The following is a 19,051-nucleotide window of genomic DNA, read 5'->3' on the forward strand; positions in this document are numbered from 1 at the left end:
GGATTTAAATCTGTTAGTACTTGCTGTCTGAAAAATAAGTATTGAGAGGTAAAATAATTTTTGTGAAAATATGGAAAGTATATGGGAGAGAAATGAAAGAACCCTTCTTAGTAGAAGTAACCAAAATACATTGTTAAATATAATATCAGCTGCTCTTGTAAAATATTGGATTATGTTAGCAAAGATCCCCACTTAATCTCCCCCCAAAATGATGGATGTTTGGGCTCAGGTTGTATTAAGGACTAGGGAGAGGTCAATTTCTCTATAAAATAAATAAGAAGAATAAAATATGTTAGGGGAAGGATGGAAACTTGAAAAAGCAATGGGCCAGAAGTGTAGGGAACTGCATGGATGGAGATGGCAGAGTTGAGGTCCTCAAGGGCAACTAATCCAAAAAAGATTTGGGGGAAAGAATTACTAAGGGGTCACTTTTAATTTGTTTGCACTGAAGTGTGATGCAAATTTCCCCCCCATATATGTCACCCCGAAAAGTGTCATTTTTTGCTAATATTTGTGAAAGGTGTTAATTAGGCAAGATAGGCCCAACCAGTAGCAGAAATTAATTCTATTTTGTTTCTGTACTCTTCCCACTTTTCTACATAAATTATATAAGCATAGAGAGACAATCAGAATGGAAGCTTTTAAAAATAATAGAATGTTATCTTTTATGGGAGATAGATTGGTGAAGGCAGGAGCTAGTATGGATAGAAATTCGTAGAGCATCTATCTGAGCATGAGAAAGGGAACCAGAGTAAAATTCCAAACACAATGATTTAATGGCCATAATTTATTACAAGAGTTCAGGATATATGCAGAATAAGAATCCCTTACCAATGTTAATCAGTCACCCCTCTCATCTCAGGTGTCAGAGAAGCAGAATTTGACTTGGATATTTTCATGTTTGCAATGATGTTGCTAACCTTTTTTGATATCAGAGGGATTACTTATTATGTATTTGTACCAATTGGACAAAAAGTTAACCAAGTTTACTATTTGGAAGTGCTGGAAAGGCTGCATGAAAAAGTTAGACGACCTGAACTTTTCGCCAGCAATTCATGGCTCCTACATCGCAACAATGCACCAGCTCACACAGAACTGTCTGTGAGGGAGTTTTTAACCAGTAAACAAATCACTGTATTGGAACACCCTCCCTACTTACCTGATCTGGCCCCCAATGACTTCTTTCTTTACCTGAAGATAAAGGAAATATTGAAAGGAAGACATTTTGATGACATTCAGGACATCAAGGGTAATACGATGACAGCCCTGATGGCCATTCCAGAAAAAGAGCTCCAAAATTGCTTTGAAGGTGGATAGCTTCCCAAGGGGAGTACTTTGAGGGTGACCATAGTGATATTCAGCAGTGAGGTATGTAGCACTTTTTCTAGGATGAGATCATGAACTTAATTGTCTGACCTTCTACATATCAAAATTTCCAAATTTGAGAGGAGAAAGAAAGGAGTGATCATTTTCAAAATATGTAAGGCAAGACTATCAAATGAATTCTTCTGAGACCACCTTAGAATCACACGATCAAAAAAACAATATCCACAGTCCTTTCTGGGAACTGAATGAAAACCAGAGAACACACGCAGACATTAGCAATGTCTGTCTGAATTTGAAGACCTTTGTAGACCATTTGCAGCATAAATGGTGTTAGGCATTCTTGTATCTATCTCCTTTGCATAACAAGTCCTTGGTGACTATTATCTCGGAAGTGTGTCTGTATTTTCAAGTAGTTTAGTTTGAAAATAAGTCTAATAAATATTCATATAGATTTAAGAACATTTTGATGCTTATAAAATAAAAAAAAATTGCTGAGATGTAATGCAATACATTATAGTATAAATGCTTTACTCACCAGTTTATATACAATGTCCAAAGCAGCATATGTAAGGTGGTTTGTCATGTTATGATATGATGTGCAAGAAAACGTGTAAGGAGGTGACCAGAAAGAGGTGAGCATAAACATCACACACACAAAAAGGTTGTCTCTGAAGCACTTCTTCACATAAGCTGCTTTGGTATTTATAGGATTCTCATTCGATATCAACCACCCAAGCGGACAAATACTTTGGTTTTCCCTTGGCACTCAGTGACCTACCAATTAGCCATACATTATCTGAGTGTCTGTTTCTTTTGAACCCTGTCTCTCAAGCTATATTTTAGTATTTTACTTATGCAATTTCTTACAGAAAACTTAATACAATAAATATGTTTTTAGTATTTATTATGTATTTTAAAAGGCACTGAAAAGTATAAAAAAACTGAAAATATAAAAGATATTGGACCCTTATGTGATTCACAGTCAAGATATTGGATCCTTATGGAGGATTAATCAAATATTCACTCAAAGACTGATATATGTAAGACCAAAATTGTGGTAAGTGCTGGGAGGGGAATATAATGTTGGGATATTTGACCTTTTCATGGAGCTCAAGGAAGGTTCTTAAAATTTGAGCCAATATTTAGAGAATTTTTGGAAGTTATCTTGATGGAGAAGAGAGGAAATAGAAGCCAAGTCTATGGAACTTCTGCTAAGGCAATGACATGAAATAGGGTATGAGTCCCTAAAATGTGATTGTGGTGTTAAGAGTTTGGGTAAGTTTGGTTTAGGAAGAAACTAAGTAAGTAAGTAAAGGTTAGACATGACAGGGATTTCAAGGCCATGTTATGGAATTTCTTGTTATGCTAAGAAACACAGTGAAGTGCTTTTTAAAAGGTGGATTTTATTGTTAGTGTCTTTTAAAAAATATTACTTAGGTTTCATGGCAGAGAATGACTGAAATGGAATAAGACTGAACTGGAAGACCTTGTTATTGCAATTATTTAACATATAAGTACCTCTGAATTAATAACATGAGAGTGGTGATGGCAAGAAGAGGATAAATTTGACAGATATTTAGAAAAAAATAAAAGATTTGGTGATGTGAGAAACAGAATGGAGAGCAGCCTAGAGGGGTGAGAGAGAGATGACAAGATGACAGATGGTTTATAGATTGTATAATTTTCTTGTATGGCATGCCATTTATTAATATATGGAATACTGAAAGATTATTCCTTTTGTGAAGAAAGTTAATGGAAACACGTTAAAATTATAAAATTATAGAACAATCAACCTGGAGAACCATCTGAAGTCTGGCTGAAAAGAAGTTTTATAACTAAGGATATAAAGAAGAAGCCACATTGAGACTGGTAGGAGGAGCAGAGATGCAAATCAAGCTGGCCCCAAACGTCTGTGTGGAGGATGAAAATTGGGAGGGATACCTTGTCTGCAGAGATTCCTCCAAGAGACGAGAAGGACCCTAACCCCACTCAAGGCTCCCCAGCCCAGAGTACTGGTGCTGGGAAGAGGAGCCCCCACAACATGTGGCTGTGAAAAACAGTGGTGGTTCCAACCATCTGGGTGGGATGGAAAGCTGCAGGAAACCCAGACATCCTCTTAAATCGCCTACACACAGACTCGTTCACAGGCACTCACCTTGGGTTCTGGTGGAGGGATAGTGATTCAGGGGTGTCAGAGGCACACAGGGAACAGACTGAGGTTTGTGGCTTCAAGGCCAGGGCTGAAGGACAGTCCCTTTAATGTGTCCAGCCCTCTTCCTATACTTCCAGCCAAATTTGAATTTGATTGGTTGAGTGAGCTCCAGGGCTTTGCCTTGCTGACTCATTGGGATCCCACCCCACCCAACAAACACAAGGAGGCAGCTCAAATGAGGAAACAAAGAAATACATCCCAAATAAAAGAACAGGAGAACATTCCAGAAAAAGAACCAAATTAATGAAGGCAAGCAACCTCCCAGAGATAGAGTTCATAGCACTGATTATAAAGATATTCAAGGAACTTAGTGAGAACTTCAACAAAGAGATAACAAGCATAAAATAGGACATAGAAACCATAAAAAGAACCAGTCAGAAGTGAAGAATACAATAACTGAAATGAAGAATGCTCTAGAAGGAATCACCAGCAGACTAGATGAAGCAGAGGATCAAATCAGTGATTTGGAAGACAAGGTAGCAGAAAGCACCCAATTGGAAAAGCAAAAAGAAAAAAGAATTAAAAAAAAAAGAGGATAGTTTAAGAGGCCTCTGGGACAACATCAAGCATAACAACATTCACATCATAGGGGTACCAGAAGGAGAAGAGAGAAAGCAAATATTGAGAACCTATTTGAAGAAGTAATGACTGAAAACTTTCCTAACCTGGCAAAGGAAATAGACATACTGGCCCCAGGAGCACATAGAGTCCCAAACAAAATGAACCCAAACAGACCCGCTAATTAAAATGGCAAAGGTTAAAGACAAAGAATCCCAAAAGCAGCAAGAGAAAAGCAACTAGTAACTTATAAGGGAGCTCCCATAAGACTGTTAGCTGATTTCTCAACAGAAACTGCAGGTAAGAAGGGATTGGCACAAAATATTCAATGTGATGAAAAGCAAAGACCTACAACCAAGGGTATTCTATACAGCAAGGCTATCATTTAAAATCAAAGGACAGCTAACGAGCTTCCCAGACAAGAAAAAGATAAAGGAGTTCATCACCACCAAACCAGTACACAAAGAATGTTAGGTCTTTTTTTGACTGGAAAAAAAAAAAAGAAAGATCAAAATTATGAATAATAAAATGGCAATAGCTACATTTCTATCAACAATTAATTTCAATGTAATGGGATTAAATGCCCCAATCAAAAGACATAGGAGGGATGAATGGAGAATGAAACAAAACACTTACACATGCTGCCTACAAGAGAATCACTTCAGATTGAAAGACAAACACAGACAAAAAAAGATTTTTCATTGAAAAAAGAAAACTGAGGTAGCCATACTTACAACAGACAAAATAGACTTTAAAATAAAAGTGTAACAAGAGATAAAGAAGGATCCAGTAATCCCACTTCTGGGTATTTATCTGAAGAAACCCAAAATGCTACTTCGAGGAGATGTGTGCATCCATATGTTCATTGCAGCATTGTTTACAATGGCCAACATGTGTAGGCCTCCTCGGTATCCATTGGATGAATGGACAAAGAGTAGGTGCAACATATATGCAATAGAATGTTGTTCAGCCATGGAATGGAATGGGTTTTTGTCATCTGTGTCAGCATGGATGGACCTGATGCATACTGTGCTGAATGGAGTATGTCAGACAGAGAAAGACAGATGCAATAAAGTTTCACCTATATGTGAATTTAAGAACAAAATAAACAAACAAACATCAGAAACAAGCTCATAGATACAGAGAACATTTTGATGGTTTCCAGATGGGAGGGGGGTTGACAGTGTGAGTGATAAAATGGGAAGGGATTAAGAAGTACAAAAATTGGTTGTTACAAAGCAGTCATGGTGATGTAAGGTATAGCATAAGGAATATAGTCAATAATATTGTAATTACTATGTATGGTATCAAATGGGTACTCGATTTGTTGGGGTGATAGGAGGGGGTTAGGGGAGCAAGGTGAAAAGATAAAGGAATTAAGAAGTACAAATTGGTAGTTACAGAATAGTCATGGGGATGTAAACTAAAGCATAGGAAATATAGTCAATGATATGGCAATAACTATGTGTAGTGCCAGGTGGGTACTAGACTAGTCAGAGGGATTCTTAAATTATGTAAATGTCTAACCACTATGCCATACCCCTGAAATTAATATAAACTAATATTGAATGTCAACTGTAATTGAAAAATTAAAAAGGTGACGGGAAAGGTGAAGGGCAATAAGTGGTCCAAATTTCCAGGTATAAAACAAATAAGTCATGGGGATGTAATGTGCAGCATGGGGAATACAGTCAATAATAATTGTGATAGCATGATATGGTGTCAGACTTGCTGGACTTATCATACTGATCACTTCTTTAGGTATATAAGTGTTGAACAGCTATGGTGTACCCCTAAAACTCATATAATGTTGTATGTTAGCTATATTTTTAATAAAAATCTTAAAAATAAAAAAATGAATGTTAATGAATTTTTTTTTAATATGTTGAATTCGAAGTATCTGATGTTTTAGATTTGATGTATTAAATACACAGTACGGTACATAGGATTGGTGATCTGGGCTAGAGGTATAAATTTGATAGGTATTGATTTGTACTTGGTAACTGAAATTGTCAGAATGTAAGAGATTAGCTGAGGATACTATGGAGGGAAGGTGTAGAGAACATTAAGACTGAAATTCCAAAAATACAGGCAAGATGAAACTAGTGATTAAATAACTGATAATTCTGATGAAAAAAATACATTCAGCATATGTACTCATTTTATATAACAATTTTTTTTCTAGCACCCTTCCCACACCTATGAGAAATAGTACTGTAACCATAAGAATCATAAATGAACACACACAAACACACACAAAGCCCTCTAGGACACAAATGACCCTCTGGACTACCCTATTGTCGCATCCAGCGCAACACGGGCAGTGAGGGAGCGAGAAGGGGGGCAGCTTTGGGTTAAGTTTTAAGAAAGAAAGAAGCAGAGACTTAATGCATTTAAATCTCAGAAGGCCAGGGGTTCTTGCAGCCTGAACAGAAAGACTGAAGCCTCGAATTGGGCCAACTGGTGGCTTTTATTGATATTGACATAAGGAATTAGAATTATCTATTCCATGGTCTGTGAATCTCATATTTTACAAAAGTGAATCAAACCAATTATCTTTGTCCCCAAGCAGCTGGAACAGAAAGTCTTGTGATGACTTAGGTGAGATATGCATCTCCTTGGGAGGCAAGTCTCTCACATTGTAACAGTTCTGTTGAGATAAGTGGGATAAGTGGAGAAAGCTAATCTTTATAGCCCTTATGACTTCTCTCACAATCAGGTGAGAGAGGAAAGCCAGAGTCAGCAATGGCTTTTCCCAGGCAGGGGGGAGGGGAGGTAAGGCTCCTTCCTGGATCTTCTAAGACAGCTCACTGGGGGTCCCCACTCAGTTCTGCCTGGCTTGAGTTGTTCTCCCGGGGGGAATCTTACTTGTCATTGGCTGCAAACCATCTTTTGGGGACCAGACAGAGAGACATGAGGTGTAAAACATTGAGATAAGCAACGTCCCAAAAAGGCACAGTCTCACAGACTTTTCTTTCCACAAGGAAAGACATGGGGAGACAGTCTGCTAGGCTGCTGTGTGACAACACCTATTATCTGAGTTCAAACTTCATGTGGTCTTTTTCAGTCAGAGAAATGGAGACATAATAAATCCACTGTTTATTATGCAGAGTGGATTACAGTTGACAAATCCACTGTTTAATATCCTCACAATTTATTGGAGCTATGCCATTCTGAGATACCTGGGCACATTTCATGCTCCAGGTGTGCTGCTTTTTTCGTGTTGAAAACCTATAGAAAGAAAGCAAATGATTGTCTTTACATCAGCCAGAAACATATGCATATGTCCAGAGAATAAAGAGGATCTCAGAAAATATTTTATATTTCTTAATGAAAATATGGTCATTAAAACAATTTAAACAATATGCAATGATATGATAGGTAAAGTAATTCTTCCCACACTCAGTTTTATTCCTCAAAAACTCTCTAGAGAAGTTAATAGTTAATGAGTATTAGTTAAAATGCATATGGATAATGCTAAAGTATCAACTTTGATTTTTTTCACTTAACAATTATTGATCACTGTAAGAAATGCTTAGAAATGTATATTTTGTGAACAAAACCTGCACTCTGATAAGAGAATTTACATTTGCTAATTATCCCCTTAAGTAAAATAATAAAATAAATAGATAGTGACACCAACAAAAAAATTGATAATGAGGCAGCAGTGGCAAATCCCATTTCACACATAAATCTTCTAAGTGGCTGGAGTGAGATTTCTTTTGTTTCTCAACTCTTGGTGTGAACTATTTTATGTGAATATTTATCTGATTATAAGAGTTAGTCAGGAAATTAATATCAGTTCACTCAGTTCAAGTCCAACAATATCAGACAGCTCTTTGTTATCACACAATATGGGATTAAACCACAAAAAAGCTAAAATCCAATAAACTTACAGATGGGAGTCAAAAGAGTTGTTGTCCACCCAGTTCCAAGATGTTCCGCCAGATGGAATGCTCAAGCCAATCCAAAAAGTGTCTTGCTTATGTAAGTACTGCCATAGGAAAGTCTAAAAGGAATAGGAAATGTTTTATGAAACAACTGATTGATTCTTATTGATACAAGAAAGCTGTCTTGAGTGTACTTTTTATGAGCTTGGCACTGCACTAGAAACTGGGAATGACTGGTGAGTCAGACACTTCATGTTTTCTGATAATGATTGTGGAAGTTCAAACTACTACAATGTGAGGACAGCTAAAGTAGAATTACGTACAGCAGTAGTAGATACTAAGGTTGTGGAGTCAGACAGCCTAATATGAGTCCAACTCTACTATTTATTACTGTGCATCTTTGCAGTTATTAAATCTTCTTACTTGTTTTCCCCAATCTCAAACTCAGATTATGATAGTATCTATTTCAAAGAACTATTATTGTTTTGTTATTTAATAATATTATTTAACACTGCCTGGCACATAATAAATATTCTTTACATAAATGTAAGTGATTGTTATTAAATACAGGTATGAAATAATACATAAAAACAAGAGAATATACAGAAAAGAATTAAAGAAAAAAAGCAATATCTGACCTCATGTGGTAAATATTGGTCATGGTTTCCTAATATCTCTTTTCTACAGTAATGTAACCCTTGAGCCAAAGTATATGACCAAACATGATAAAGGCTACATTCCCTACCCTTCCTCTGGCTAGGTATGGCAATGCTGCTGACCTAATTTCTGACTAATGGAAGAGAATGGAAGTGATACTGAAATTTTAATCAAGCATTTAAAGGCTAAGGCCATATCTTTTCATTAATCATTTACTCTTCCCATGATGACACATGGGTATTTTAGATGGGCTAAGAATCATTTTTTTTTGGAATTATTTTATCTTTAACTTATTTGACAACTGGAGAAGTATTTGCTTGAAACTTATTTTGTTCCTTGGAATAATTATTCTCCTGTAATATATATTTTATCTGACTTTTACTTGTTCTTTTTTGGAGAGGTTTAGAATGGAAATATTTATGCATAAGTCCTATGCTGACTCCTATTAGATTCTTATCTATCCTAGAAAGGGAACAATTATGTCTAACCCATTCATTTGCTTAGGAATATTGTAAAATTATAACCGAAACTGGAGAAAAAATGTTTCCATCAAAATACATTGTCTCAGTCTACTGTTCTCCAAAATCTGGTTTATTGATTGTCTAAGAGACATGTCTTTTCTGGTTTCCAGCATTCTTTCCTTTGATGGTGAGGAGGAAATAGGTGAGGTTCTTAGTGAAGTTTTTCATTGCACAGTTTTTGTATGCAGTGATTTATTTGTAATTCATTTTGGAGCTTGCTTCCCTTGTCTTGTCTTAAAATTGACCTCTAAAAGAAGAAAAAAGTCTCTTTTCTATTCTTAATCCATCCTAGATTTGGTTCATATTTGAACCAATTTGAACTGCATCTGACAAAGAGTCTCACAATTTGGTATTTGGTGTTATGTTACTGTGTTTCCCCGAAAATAAGACCTAGCTGGACAATCAGCTCTAATGAGTCTTTTGGAGCAAAAATTAATATAAGACCCAGTCTTATTTTAGTATAACATAAGACTGGGTCTTCTATAATATAAGACTGGCTATATTATAATATAATATAATATAATATAATATAATATAATATAATATAATATAATATAATATAATACTGGGTCTTATATTAATTTTTGCTCCAAAAGATGCATTAGAGCTGATTGTCCAACTAGGTTTTATTTTCGGGGAAATGCAGTAGTTATACTCAAGGTAGTTTACTTCTCTTTTTGTGTTTCTTGGTGTTGTGGATTTCTGTGAAACTTGGAAGGTTTTTTTTTCTTTTCTTTTTCTTTCTTAGAAGTTTTAACAGCTGCCCTGTTGTATATCACACCAGAGGGCTGTTCAACCAGGATTGTAAAACACTACCATTCGTTGGTATTTCATAAATGGAGCTTTTGACTTATAGCTTGTGATTTTAACATCCCAATACCGAGGCTGAAAATTCTCATTTGATGTTTGCCAATTAATATCTACATTAGACTTATTAAGTATAAAATTTAGTGTCCAACCTTCATGCAGCAAAAATTCAAATTTAAATTTAGCCAGACTTAGCAAAATAGTTTTCCTCAAAGAACAAAATATTAATGAGAAGAACTATGCTATATTTCTTTTCTCCCAACATCATCCTTAATTTGTGAGTGTCGCAATACACATGGGAGATGAGATAAGATATTTTATGTCTCACATTTTAAGATGGAATCTGGTAAGCAGTGGGGGATCCCTTGTAAAGAATAATTTAGGTGTAGAATTCCAAACAAATTCTTCTGATCCTTTGCCAAAAAGAGGCCTCAAATAGTCATGTAGTTCAATGATTCATTCAACCAATATTTTATAGTTAATAGCAATGAGGTTTCAGAAAAACATTTTACAGAAATTTTCAAATTTGTAGCACAAGAAATGCATTGTGATTGTGGGGGATGCTATAATCTCTGTTTCATATCTCACCATATCAGTTAAGTCTTGAATCACCAGAAGGTGTGAATTTTTCATGGCACAGTCATTTTTACTTCCATTCCAAGATTTCCTATGTTCAGCAACCCAGTAACATTTTCCCCCATGTAGTTTCCAGTCATTAGAGGGGCATGACTTATGAGCGGTTGAAGAGTTGGAAGAAACTGGGAGAAAAAGTTAATTAAATTAAGTAATTAAAAGAAACTTAGATCTGTAGCCCTAATGTAATTATACAAAAGTGCAACCGTGTGTTCATTCATTCATTCATTCATCCATTCTTTTTTCTCCATTTAATTCATTCTCTTAGAAATATATCGTGTTCTCTATGAGTAGGCAAAACACCAGACAGTACAAAAAAAAAAAACAACAAAACTTCCAAGCCACAGGGAAATAAATTTTACAGGAAAAATAGAAATTAGAGATTTTATTTAGTGGTCCACCAATGAACCAGATATTTTAGAAGTCATATATTACATTGGAAAAATCTTTCTTGGAAAAAATTGTGTAATAAGTAAAACTCAGATTAACCCTCCCATATACAAAAGGGTCTTGACATCCAAAAGTGTTCTGGTAGCAGATAGTTCTCATTTATAATATTTGCCAGTAGATTTAGATGTTGACACACAGGCATCCTAGATATGCGACCAATTTATTATCCTATCAAATAAATATTCTTTGAAAACACACACATATGTACATACACCCAAGCCATTGGAGAGTGAACAAAAACGGCAAATTTTGGAGCTGACACTTGAAAGGTATGGCAAGGTAAAAGTTGCCAATTTTTACAACTTTTAGCCTAAGACAGTCAATGTTGGTGCCATGTAGAATGAATAAAATTTAAATAGACACTCTGTAGTATTTCTAGCCTAGATAACCAGAGAATAGAATTTGGGGAAACAGATGCTAGAAATGAAGAGTGAATCCCATAAAAGAGAAAACATAAAGCGTTTTTACCAATTTCTGCATGTAAAGTTTTCCAAGTCCTTGTGTGTGAAAGCTAGATTACAGCTAAGAATCAAAGAACTGAATTGAGATTTGAGCTGCTGTCCAAAAAATAGAAATTTAAATTTGACTCGAACTATACCAAGTACCTGCTAAAACAGAAAAATCAACACTTTTTGGAGAAATATATCAGAATCCATAGACTTCTCGGCCTAACTTTCACAATGTCCAGAGCACGGTATCAAATCATTTCACATAAGAAAAACCAAGAAAATATGACCAATTCTAAAGAGAAAGGGAATCAATGCAGCCTATCAGGAAAATGATGCAGACATTAGAATTATCAGACAAGTATTTTGAAGTAGCTTTTATAAATATACTCAAGGTTGTGAAAGAAAACATGCTTTTAATTAATGAAAAGATAGGATACTTCAGCTAAGAAATATAGACTATAAAAAAGAATTACATGAAATTTAGAATTGAAAAATATAATACAACATATGATATAAAAAACTTCATTGGATAAGCTTAAAAGCAGAGAATTAGTAGAAAATCTGGTTAGTGAACTTGAAATTGTTTAATATAAAAAAACCACAAAAATGAAATTGAAAAAGTATACAAAACCTCAAGGATTTGCAGGACAATATAAACATATCTAACATACATGAAATTAAAGTCCTAGAACCAGAGGAGGGAGTAAACAAAGCAAAAATAAGATAATGGCTACAGATTCCCCAGATTGTTTAAATTCATAAATTTATACTTTCAAGAAGCTTAGCAAATCCAAAGCAAGATAAATATGAAAAAAATCATATGTAAGAATGAAAAAGTTAGACTTAAAATCAAAGATAGAGAAACAAAACTCATTACATAAGCTCATTTTTCTCATTTGCCTTTCCTCACTCTTCCGCTGTCACCTGCCCAGAGGGGTTTTCCCTTGCCTTTTACACAAAAAATAGAACCTTACACTCTATGCCTCTACATACTTTGATTTTTCTCTACTTCATTTGTCTCTACCTAACTGCTCAGGCTTGATTACTCAATACAAAATATAAAAACAATAGGCAATATAAAATAATGTTACCCATTGGGGTGATTGATCCAGATTCACTTTTCCCAGGGCAGTATTTTTCTTTTGATTCATTATCCACTTCATTATGTCTTGCAGATTTGAAATGGATAACTAATGAAAGAAAAAACACACATATTTTCCTAATTAATTACAAAGCACAAAACCACTGGGTTCTAGTGACTCTGAGAATTTCACTGATGTGGAAAATTTGTAGTAAGTTAAATTATTAAAATTTATGGGGAAAACAACATTTTTCTTAAGATTTGGATTTACTTTTCACTTTTTATTAATCTTATTAATGTTAACTTGAGGGGGATTGGAAAAATACGACCTGGGATCAGAGGGTACTCACTTGATAGCCCCACCCTGGAGCTTTCATACTTATTTTAATAAACACAAAATAACCAGCTGTGGATATAAGTCTTATTTAGATAATTTATGTTTAGTGAGTTCCTGTTAATTACATCAGGTGTCACCTGATTCATTGACAGGGGATTTTATGTTTTAGTTTCGATTCATGATTCTGTTCCTTTCGAGATTCTGCATGTAAAGGCTGCATATAGAAGGGTAGGGTGAGCCTTTTTTCTGAAATGAAGAGGATATCTTTCTGATGGCCATTTAATTGAAATTACTTTTGGTAATTTATACAACTGAAATTACTTCTGGTAGTTTACACAATGGTTTGTATTAAACAATTAAATCTATTTTAGTAACAAACAAATATCCATTACTAACAAATTATTATTTTAGTAACAAATCTATGACCTTAACATAACAAAAAGAAATATAAAAGAAAATTTTAATGCTAATTGTTTTTTCATTCCCCTATTTTTATAGCCTCAATTAGGCCACTGATTAGTTATTTTAAAATAGTCAAATCATTTACCCCTTTAGGGTTTAGATTGTTCATCTCTACTAGAGGTTTGACCTTGACTTCTAGAGCTCTTTCCAGTTCTAGGATTCTATCACTCTGCCTATTTACTTATCATGATTACTATCATTGGCAAGGGTTCAGATATGCTTTGGCCTGTTCTAGGGTTTAGTTTAATCTGGAAATCTAAATTCCTTGGGATATATATACTATCTGTATATTACCTTGGTTCTATAGATATTCATGAATAACTTTTCTCCAAGCATTTATTCAATAAAATATCAAAGTATTTGCCATGTGAATAGATTATGTTCAGTTATGTCTAAAGTACATAAGTACAATTTTAAAATGGTTGCTTAATTTGAAACAAATTTCTCACTTATGGATACAAGATTAATAATGCCCAAGAGTAGTTAATAAGAATATTTTCACAGAAGTACACTTTCTAATTTAATTTGCTTTCATCTGAATGTGGTTTTAAAGAAGCTTGTGCATAGTCCACTATCAAACTGCACTTGGAAATCCATTATGTGATCTTGATTATAAAATATATGTAAATGTAATCTTGACATCTCTTTTCTTTACTGACGAACTGAATTTATAATGTATACTATGTCACATGCCAAAATTCTATGGGTAATCTCTAATTTTAATTGTGTTTCAAATTTCACACTTTTTGTGAAGTTGCACTGTACTGTTTAGGAACCATTTGAATAGCAAACACAATTACAGCATGTCATGAGAGAATAATACTTTGGTATAAACGAACAGTATTGCCAATTACTTACCAAAAATGCTGAGCACAATTACTATTACAAGGAGGATAATGGTCATTGCACATGCAACTTTCAGGAAAATTCCATGATGGTGAGAATCTACAAAATCAGACAGATTTCACTAGTAAGCCCAGTAGATAATTCTTTAAGTGGTGAGAGGTGGGAAAGGGCTAAATAAACTTTCTCAGTTATGCTCCTTAGTTACTTTCTTTTGAAATAGACCCAGCTTCCTTTCACACACACACACACACACACACACACACACACACACACACACACACTTGCTTTTCTAGTTTGTGAAAAAGGGGACCAACAAATCCAAAAATAATTACAGTATATCAGTTTCACTAGATATGTGATATCTAATACACTCATATGTATGATGCTGAGAAAGTACTAAAATAACTGATGTTAAAATATAATCAATTACAAAACCAAGTGTCAAGACTAATTAACCTGAACATTTATTTAGTGGAGTATTAGTATAGAGTGCTTTGTCATATGTTCAAATTCATCATTATTATTAGGTAAAATACTTTTACAGGAAATTTATTAATTTCCAGAACATAAAAGTGTCCATATATTTATCAGGTAAAATAATGAAAATTGTGCCAGTCACAATAATCATAAGAAAAATGTGATGCTACCTCTTCACATGTGTTTAATGTGAAAAACTGAGGTTAGAGTCCTAAAAACTTACAAAATAAAATTTCAGATTGGATGAAAGTACTGACATAAGGGATATTAGGTCATTTTTTTTAGGCCCCTGAAGTAAGATTTAAGAAAAGCATGAATGTCTTAATCTTAGCCTGGGATATTCTCATTGGAATATTCCCTGATATTCTTCATTCATATATATTTTTTTGTTTTCATTGATATTCTGCTAAATCTCATGGTCATAGCCCTCTTTGTTTTATATCTTGCAGAACCAATGAACTTAAAATATTTTTGAGTATCTAATAAGATCCATTTATATATTCATCCATTTATACATTCCTTCACTTACCAAGTATCTATTAATGTCTTTTAATGCACCTAGTACTGTGTGAGGTGCTTGGAATACAAAGGTTAAGAGATTAGCAAGATGGTTTCAACACATACGAGGCTCTAAAAAGGTAAGTAATTTAATCTTTATATGTTTGTGTTTCCTCATCCTTAATGTTAGAATATTGAACTAGATAGCATTAAAGATGTCCCCAAATCTCTAAAGCAAGAAAGGAGTAAATTTCTATCTTTAAAAGGAAATTAAATCAACTCTCCCCCATCCCTCAAAAAAAAAAAAAAAAAAAAACAGAATAAAAAATATTGGTTTTATTGCTTGAACTGAGTGAAAATAACCTCTAGAAAAATGGACTAATTTGCATGAGATTTTTTAGGGGTGGAAGTATAAGAATGCAATTCTAATCCATGTTGCTTTTCAAATTAAATTCCCTCATCTCAGAAAATAAAAGCACCCAGTCTTTTAAAAGAAAGACTTAAAAGAAAGCAAATAAGCTTCTATTGGTTCAGTTAGAGAGTAATGTTTAAAAATAAGAAATAACATGCTCCTGCAACTAGAAAAAAAAATACATCAGTTTCACTTGATAACTACAAACTTAAAAATATAAAAGAAAAAAGGCATTCTTTGGAAACATAAAAAAGCAAAACAGATTCGTTTCACAAGGGCAAGTACAACGAAGAGACTAAATTATTGAAATATTTTATATAAATTTTATAATACAAAAAAATTCTTAACCCAGAGGAAAGAATATAAATGCAACCTAGAAATTTCCCTAATGCTTCAGGGAATAGAAAATACACTGGATTTGAAAATCTATCATTTTTGAGGTGGTTTGTGATTAAGGTACAATGTTATCTTTAGCGGTATGCCTAACTCTTCACATTCCCAAAATATTTCATTACTCAGATAGTCATTAATTCTAAACTTTATGAATAAAATACTAACATTTCATGTCTCCTTAACTTAACATTTTTATCCTATCAATATGCAAATTCCAAAAAGATAAATAACAATGTGAATAATTGCCAGGGATATTTTCTTCAGTGTAAACGAATTTATCATCTTATGTTAAGAGGTCAGATTTGATAAGGGAGTGAGTAAAACTGTAGAGCAAAAAGGGGTCATGAGTACAGATGTCACTGTGTGACATGAATGTTCACCCGGAGAAATATAAAGAAGATAGAGGCTATGAAAAGCAAAAGCAAAGTTCTATATATTAAAACTAAAGTTACAATTAGCTTTATGAATATTTTGTTTCATGAAAAAAATCACTCTTATTCTTGCATTCAATAAGTTTTACTTTTAATTCAGTTTCTTATTTCCAGTAAGACACAGACACAAGACAGAAATAAAAGAGATTTAAAGAAAAATATTAACTTTACAAGGAGTCTTAAATATAACTTACCGGATCTTGGCTGTGGAGATGAATGTTTTAAAGGTAAAGCCCTTGCAGTTTTGATATCAGCATAGACTATATCTTCAGTCATTGTATATATTAAAAAGGCAGGGAAGACCACAAATGATGAAAACTACTGAAGGGAGTCTCGTATTTCTGCAAACAAACTTCTGTTAACTAAATTGAGACAGAAGATTTCCTTCTGTTCCCCCAGGTTTGATGTACTTCTACGAATAAGATGAAAAGGCAATATGTTCAGTATTATCAATCAAGGTAATAGATTGTTGAATGCTTGCATGTTATGGAAAAAAACTACTAACCATACAGTAATTGCTTGCTCTTCGGTTCGTTTTTTGTTTAAATTTTTCCAAATACTTTCATAACTTTCAACATATACAGATGATATTCCGTCACTTTCTTCTATAAACCACTTCCTCTCTTAGTTCGCACATACCTCTGGCAGAAATGTAACCATCCAAAATTTTCTCTGAAGTAGAAAGCAATTTGGGAGGGTCAAGGAAAAGGAGAGGTTTTCTTTGGGATTGTAACCCTGAGGCCTCTGTTGCAGCAGGAGGGGCATCAGGGATGATACGACAGATGGGGGAGGTCTGAACTGTTGTTGATGTTTGAAGACTTTGCACAGGCTGACAACACAGCATTGGGTCATCAGTCTATTTGTTCAGGTGGGGTCCCCGCAGCAAAAAACACATTAGCTTCTGGCCTATTTTTATTGGACCTTTTATGGGGGGCCTATTTTTATTGGACTTTTTATGGGGGGCCTATTTTTATTGGACCTTTTATGGGGATGGCCTTTTGGCTTTCTGAGCTCCCTCTCTGTCTCAGGTCTTTCCCACAGCCTGTCCCATTCCTGGGATTAGTCAGTTTCTCCCAGATCCTCAATGGATGGCCCAACAGAGTAACTGTCTTGTACCACAACTGGGCTCAGCATGGACATCCATGTCCCATACCAGATGTGGGGGCAGATTAGAATTATCTTGGCTTTAATTCCTGCAGTGAATGTGACCCGATCCAGGCCTTTAAAGACAGGGGCATAGATGGCTTGTCTCATTTCCAATTCCCTAATTGTTTGTTGTACCTCTTCTATAAATTTCTAGGTTCCCATGTACCCAGGGGGAGGTCCCTCCCTGGGCCAAACCTCCCTGAATAATTCAATCTATAACAAAATAAGTACCTTGAATCACTTGCTCCCCACCACCATGCAGGGTGTGTGTTGACAATGCCCGTTTTCTCTGTTTCCTTCCAGGTCATAAAATGCTACCACCCTTCTTCTCCTCATATCCCATAGCCTCTATAACCATGCCTGAACACTTGCCCTGGACTTTTGCTGGAACTTGGCAGCTTTATCAATCAACTAACTCAACAGGAGTATATTCTCTCATCATGAATGTTTCCTGAATTGGGGTTGCTCAGCTGGCTGGGGTTGTTATTGCTGAGTTTTTGCTTTCCTTTGTATTAGAGATTGAGGGCATGGGACGTTTAGACCATTTCACTGTCAATAATCACAACATCCTCTTCTTCCCTCTACCTGCTTTCCCAGGGATCCCACCTCTTAATGTCACAATCAGTCTTTGTCACAATTTCTTGGACCTTAATCCACGGCAATGTGTACCTTCTTAGGTTTGCAAAGCAGCACACTAAGGTCTCCAGCTTATCTTGCTCTCTCACTTGTCAGTCAGCCCTGAAACTAGCAGACTAGCGGACAATCACACATCCTTCTCTAACCTCAGCTCTTCTTCGAATTTCCTGATTTGAGTTTCAGCTTCTAGTTGGGTTTCAGTGGCCAGCTGAACTGCCCACAGTAGAAACCAGACAACTGTGGCCATCATCCATTAGCTTCTTAGGTACAGTGTGCTCTGCACAGTCACTTAAATAAGTGCATTAAAGCATCTGGTGTTTTCGGTGTGACCCTGTACTCATGCGGCAATCCATGAACATCTAACATATGGGCCACGTTTCCCCACATAGAGGTTGATGTCCAGTTGGTGACTTCCCCTGATGATGACTCTTTTCCAAGATTCATTTCATTGGTCTCCTGGCTGGCTCATCATTTGTTAGTTGACAAACTGGTCCCTGTACACAGAGAACAAGAAGAGACTGAAGAAAGAGGCAGACACTCCAGATTGATAGGGGGCAGATTTAATAAGCAAAGGAACTTACTTATAAGACTTATCTTGGGCAACTGAAAAATGAGTAGATTTTTGGACCTGTCCACCAGAATCTCAAAAGTTTATATAGAGACCTTATCTGAGTTCATTATGTATTCAGTCCAGATGGTCTCAACAACACTTGATTCTCTCAAGACTCTGTCCTTGGAACAGCACCCACTTTGGAACAGTATATAGCCAGAGCGTACATTCCAAGGACAGAAAAGGAGGGTGAGGAACCTGGAATTGACCAGGTCAAGC

The 19,051-nt window shown here is 35.1% G+C and overlaps 1 protein-coding gene across 1 annotated transcript in view; it reads right to left on the bottom strand.

Annotated features, from left to right (window-relative positions):
- Positions 1-17,284, bottom strand: part of LOC308501842 (early activation antigen CD69-like) — a gene marked incomplete at both ends in the record, with an annotated part of 40,495 nt that extends 23,211 nt beyond the window's left edge. Inside the window, 4 exons of the mRNA XM_081058935.1 lie at positions 10,560-10,729; positions 12,595-12,693; positions 14,242-14,328; positions 17,080-17,284. Of these exons, the coding sequence (XP_080915061.1) occupies positions 10,560-10,729; positions 12,595-12,693; positions 14,242-14,328; positions 17,080-17,284 (561 nt within the window). The remainder of the gene's footprint in view (positions 1-10,559; positions 10,730-12,594; positions 12,694-14,241; positions 14,329-17,079) is intronic.
- Positions 17,285-19,051: the final 1,767 nt, after the last annotated feature.

Source organism: Rhinolophus hipposideros (assembly GCF_964194185.1).
Source record: "Rhinolophus hipposideros genome assembly, chromosome: 9".
NCBI classification, from domain to species: domain Eukaryota; kingdom Metazoa; phylum Chordata; class Mammalia; order Chiroptera; family Rhinolophidae; genus Rhinolophus; species Rhinolophus hipposideros.